Here is a 6,000-nt window from a genome sequence, read left to right on the forward strand (position 1 = left end):
TAAAGGCAAGATTAATAAAGCTGAATGAAAGGAAACCATTGAATTAATAAATAAAACTAAAAGTTGGTTTTATGAAGAAAAAAACAGTAAAATAGATATTCTTGGTTAATTGATTAAAAGAAAGACAGAAGAAAGCCAAATCAGTAGTATCAAAAATGGAAAGGGTGACTACATCACTAATGAAGATGAAATCAAAGCAGTTATTAGGAGTTATTTTGCCCAATTGTATGCCAATAAATAAAACAATTTAAATGGAAGTAATGTAAAAATACTTACAAGAATATATAAGCTGCCTCAATGAACAGAAGAGGAAATAGAACGTCAAAATAAGCCTATTTTAGAAAAAGAAGTTGAACAGTCTATAAATGAGCTTCCTTAGAAAAAAGCAACAGGACCAGATAGATATACAAGTGGATTCTACCAAACATTTAAAGATCAACTAATTTTAATGTTAAATAAATTATTTGGAATAATAGGTAAAGGAGTCCTAACAAGAGCAAAAATAAACTAAGAAAATTGTAGAGCAATCTCATTAATGAATATTGATGCAAAAATCCTAAATAAAATCCTACCAGGAGACTACAGCAGTATATCGTGAAGATTATATACACTGTGACCAAGTGGGATTTATACCAGGAATGCAGGGATGCCTTCAACATAGGATAACTATTAACAAAATTGATTACGTCAATGACAAAAAATAACAAAAATCATCTGATGATACCAATAGATGCAGAAAATGATTTTATAAAGTACAACACCCATTCCTATTAAAAAGACTTGAAAGCATAGGGAAAGCATCTACCTAAAGCCATCAGTGAGCATTGTTTGTAATGGGGATAAGCTAGAAGCCTTCCCAGTAAGGTCAGGGGTGAAGCCAGGATGCACATTATCATCAGTATTATTCAGTACTGCATTAGAAATGCTAGCAATAGCAATAAGAGAAGGAAAAGAAATTGGAGGAGTCAGAATGGGCACCGAGGTAATAAAACTTTCTCTTTGTACAGACAATATGATGATATACTTGGAAATCCTAGAGATTCAACTAAAAAGCTAGTTGAAACAATAATTTTAGCAAAGTTGCAGGATATAAAATAAATCCACGTAAATCATCAGCATTTCTATATATCACCAACAAAACCTTGCAAAAAGAGATAGTAAGAAATATTCCATTTAAAATGATGGTAGACATCGTAAAATACCTGGGAATATACCTGTCAAGACAAACCCAGGGACTCTGTGAACATAATTATAAAACTCTTTTTATACAAATAAAGTCAGATTTAAATAATTAGCACAATATTAATTGTTCATGGGTGGGCAGAGCCCATGTAACAAAAGTGACAATTTTACCTAATCTACTTATTTAATGCCATCCCAGTTAAATTACCAAAAAATTATTTAATTGAGCTAGAAAAAAATAAAACTCATTTGGAAAAACAAAAGGTTAGGAATACCAAAGGAAGGGCAGCTATGTGGCAGTGAATAGAACACTGGCCCTAGAGTCAGGAAGACCTGAGTTCAAATCTGGCCTCAGACACATGATACTCACTAGCTGTGTGACCCTGGGCAAGTCACTTAATCCGATTGCCTCACCCAAAAAAAAAAAAAGAATACCCAAGGAACTAATGAAAAAAATGTAGAGGTTTGGCAATACCACGTCTTAAACTATAATATAAGGCAGTAATTATCAAAACTATCTGGTACTGGCCGTGAAATAGAAAGGTGGATTAGTAGAACAGAGTAGGCATACAATACCCAGTAGTAAATGATTTTAGTAACCTTGTGTTTGATAAATGTAAATATTTGAGCTTTTGAAATAAGAATTCACCATTTGATTTTTTTTTTTTTGAGACAATCTGGGTTAAGGGACTTGCCCAGGGTCACACAGCCAGTTAAGTGTCAAGTGTCTGAGGCTGGTTTTGAACTCTGCTCCTCCTGACTCCACAGCTGGATCACTATTTGATTTTTAAAAAATTGTTAGGCAAACTGGAAAGCAGTCTGGCAGAAATTGGGTAAAGACCAATATCTTACACTATTTACCAAGGTAAGGTCAAAATAGATACATGACTTAGATATAAAGGGAGATATCATAAGTAAACTAGAACATGGAACATATTACCTATCAGACTTATGGATAGGAGAAGATTTTATTAATAAACTAGAGGTATAGAGCATTATGAGATATAAAATGGGTAATTTTGATTACATTAAATTAAGTTTTTGTACAAATAAAACCAATGTAGCCAAGATTAGAAGGAAAGCAGAAAATTGGGGGGAAGATTTTTATAGACAGTTTCTCAGATAAAGGTCTCGTATCTCAAATGTGTAGAGAACTTTTTCAAATTTATAATGAATCATGCCCCAACTGATAAATGGTCAAAGGACATAAACAGGCAGTTTTTAGATGAAGAAATCAAAGCTACATAATCACATAAAAATGCTCTACATCATTATTGATTAGAGAAATTCAGATTAAAACAACTTTGAGATACCATTTCACATCTCTCAGATTGGCTAAAATGATAGAGTAGGAAAATGACAAATGTTGGAAGAGATGTGAAAAAATTGAGACATTACTACACTGTTGATGGAGTTGAGAACTGGTCGAACCATTCTGGGAAGTGATCTGGAATTATGCCCAGAGTTATCAAACTGTCTACTCTTTGACCCAGCAACACGTGCATTCGGTCTGTTTCCTAAGGTTTTCGGGGGGAAAAGTAAAAGAACCTGTATGTTCTTAAATATTTATAGCAGCTCTCTTTGTGGTGGCAAAGGAATAGAAATTGCAGGGATGCCTGTCAGTCGGGGAATAGCTGAACAAGTTGTGGTGCATGCCTGTGTTGGAATACTGTGTGTGTGCTGTAAGAAAGGAGAAGCTCGTTGATCTTAGAAAACCATGGAAAGACGTGCATGAAATAAGGAAAAGTGAAATGAACAGAGAGCACCGTATACAGCAACAGCAATATTGTTCGAATGGCTCAGCTGTTCTGAGTCTTGTAAATATTCGAGTCAACCACAAAGGACCTAGGAAGAAAGAGAAAGAACTGATCAGTAGAAGTGTGCAGAGTGTGATGGTGCATATCTGCACATATTTCTGTCTCATGGTAGCCATGCAGAGGGCAGGGCAGGGGCAGGAGGGGCAAAAAGAGAAGGAAAAGCAGGTTGTGCATTGTAGACTTGTGGCTTATCTGCAGTCCTCTTTATTTTTCTATTCTGCTTTGTTATGGAAATGCTTGTTTTATTAAGTTCAGAATAAAAATAAAAAACTTCCAAGGACCTCTGAAGGAAGACGCGGTCACCTCCAGAGAAAGAACTGATCAATAGAAGTGTGCAGAGTATGGTTTTACATATGTTTATAAATCTGTATCAAATCGTGGCCTTCTCTACTTTGGAGTGGGGAGGGAGGGAGAGAGAGAGACAGTCTGGAACTTAAAATAGAACAAAAGAATAAATAAAATTAAAAAAAAAAGCAATAAGACAGTCTGGAAGAGGGAAACATGATTTGTTTGGGGCATGTCACATTTGAGGTGCCTGTGAGGCTTCCCATCTGAAAGTCCCATGGGAACTTGGTGATAGGGGATGGAAGCTCGGGGAGAGATGCCAGGGTGTCACCTGCAAAGAGATGACGATGTCACCAAGAGAGGGGAGAGGAAGAAGAGCAGAGGGCCCAGGAGAGAGCCCTGAGCACCACCCGCAGTCAGAGGGCACGATCTGGAGGAGGAGAATGGGGGAGGGAGCGTGTCCTGAGCACCTGGAGGGAGGAGAGAGTGACCAGCCGCGTCAGAGGCTGCAGAGAGGGAGCTCAGGGAGCATGAGGACTGAGAACAGGCCACTGGGTGTGGTCACTCGGAGGTCACTGGCCCCTTTGGACAGAGCAGTTTTGGTGGAAGGATGAAAACTGGATTACAAGAAGAGAGAAAGTGGAGGCCCCTAGTGTAGACGGCCTTTGGGAGTTTAGCCACGGAGGGCAGGTGAGATAGGGGACAATGACTAGCAGAGATGGAGTGGTCATGAAAGGATTTTTTCCGGACAGGGAGACCCGGGCATGGCTGTGGGTAGGTGGGAAGGAGCCACTGGAGAGTAAGAGACTGACAATAAGTGAGAGAGGGGATGGCGGAGGGGTCAGCCTTGGTCAGGAGAGGAGCCGCCTCATCCTGGGTGACTGCAGGAGATGAAGAAGAGAGGGCAGGAAGTGCAGTTGGCTGGGCAGACGCCTTTTTTATATTCTTTGTTTTTTTTTTTTTAGGCCATCGGGGTTAAGTGACTTGCCCACGGTCACACGGCTAGTTAAGTGTCAGGTATTTGGTCTGAGGCCAGATTTGAACTCAGGTCCTCCTGACTTCAGAGCCGGTGCTCTATCCACTGCGCCACCTAGCTGCCCCTGGTAGATGCGTTTTTCAAGGAGTTTGAGAGTGGGAGGAAGGGCTGGGACGTAGCTGGAGAAGATTTTTAAGACTGGAATGCGTGAGCAGTATGGCCGTGTGATGGTTTGCTGGAGAAGGGGGGAAGGAAGTGTGAATGCTTGTGTGAAGCGCCCTGACTCAGCCCTTCTCCCTCTCAGGCCTGGACCTTCCACTCGAAGCACCTCATTTCACAGATGGGGAAACTGAGGTCCCACAGCTCATAAGAGGCAGAGCCGGGCTCTGACCCAGCTCCTCTTCACATGGGCCAGAAAGCCTCAGGCTGACCCTTGAGACCTCTGCCTCTCTCCACTCCCACCAAGGGTGGCCTTGCGGGCCTTTGGGGGCAGGCCCCTGCCTCTGACTGTCTCTAGCCGTGACCAGAGGGTCTCGCTGAAGCGCCCGCGCCTCAGTTTGCATCAGGGAATTGTCATGACGTTCAAAAGTGATGGTGGGCGCCAGAAACGCAAGCAGCAAAGGGAAGCTGTCTTTGTTTTTGTGCACTCTGCACGGGCTAGGTGCTGCCTGGCACAAGGCGTGTTTGTAGACGGGGTTCTCAAGGGGCTCCAGGCCAGCCTCTGGCCTGAGAGCAGTCTCTGAAAGCAGAGCCGCGCCCTTGACCTTTCCCTTAGCAGAAGTGTGGGGTCCGTTCTGCAAGCCCCGCTTTGCACCATTAGCCACTGACACCTGGGCTCTGCCCTTTCCTCCCCACCACCCCCCTTGGCTCCCACTGACCCCTGCTGGAGCTCAGGAGGGAGGGGCGGGTTAGGGTTAGGGCCTCTGACCTCCCTCTTTGGAATTGCAGGCTCCCTCTGGATCCTCCTTTCTGCTGACAGTGAAGGGTTCATCCCGTTAACGTTCTCGGCCTCCCAGGAGATCACCATCCGCGATGGCAGCAGCGGCAGGCTGGGCTCCCCCACTCAGTGAGTCTGCTGGGCAGGCGTTTGCACCTGAGTGGTACCTGCACCTCTGAAAGGCCGTTCTGCAGCGTTCAGACGTCTGGAGCTCTCGGGGACAGATGGGCCTGAAAGGGCCCGTGCGTCACTTTGTAAAGAGACAGAATAAAATGAATAAAGTCTGGTGACGCCGCCGCTGCCGCCACCACCAAAGAGTCTCTGTCCATCTGTCCCTCTGTCTCTCTGTCTCTCTCTCTCTTTCTCTCTCTGTCTTTGTCTCTCCCTCCTCTGTCTCTCTCTGTGTCTCTGTCTGTCTGTCTCTCTATCCATGGCTGCCATAGGGTCTAGGGGGCTGTCCAAGAGTCTGGCTGGCCCCCGATAGGGAGGCTCAGGGAGCTCTGGATTGGGCTGGGGTGGGAGCCAAGAAGGCCCTGAGCTCAAATCTGGCCTCAGACGCTCCCTTGCTGGGTGACCGTGGGGGAGTCACATCATCACTGTCTGCCTCAGTTTCCTCACTTATAAACTAGGAGTCCTAACAGTCCCTCCCTCCCAAGGTGGTTGTGAGGATTTGTCAAAGCTCATCCCAGTGCCTGGTATATAGTAGTAGGTTTACCCCCACCCCAAATGTCCTAGGCACTGTGCTTGACCCTGCAAATGCAAAGGAGAGGAACAACAGTTCGTGCCTTCAGGATGCTTGCAGT

The 6,000-nt window shown here is 44.0% G+C and overlaps 1 protein-coding gene across 2 annotated transcripts in view; it reads left to right on the forward strand.

Moving 5' to 3' along the window:
• The window catches only part of WDCP (WD repeat and coiled coil containing), a 28,106-nt gene extending 22,594 nt beyond the window's left edge, over positions 1–5,512 (forward strand). For both annotated transcript variants that reach the window (XM_027858021.1, XM_027858022.1), the window contains exon 4: positions 5,209–5,512. In XM_027858021.1, coding sequence (XP_027713822.1) covers positions 5,209–5,330 — 122 coding nt within the window. In that variant the 3' untranslated portion in view covers positions 5,331–5,512. The remainder of the gene's footprint in view (positions 1–5,208) is intronic.
• Positions 5,513–6,000: the final 488 nt, after the last annotated feature.

Source organism: Vombatus ursinus, unplaced genomic scaffold, assembly GCF_900497805.2.
Source record: "Vombatus ursinus unplaced genomic scaffold, bare-nosed wombat genome assembly UNPS02012622.1, whole genome shotgun sequence".
In the NCBI taxonomy this organism is placed as follows: Eukaryota; Metazoa; Chordata; class Mammalia; order Diprotodontia; family Vombatidae; genus Vombatus; species Vombatus ursinus.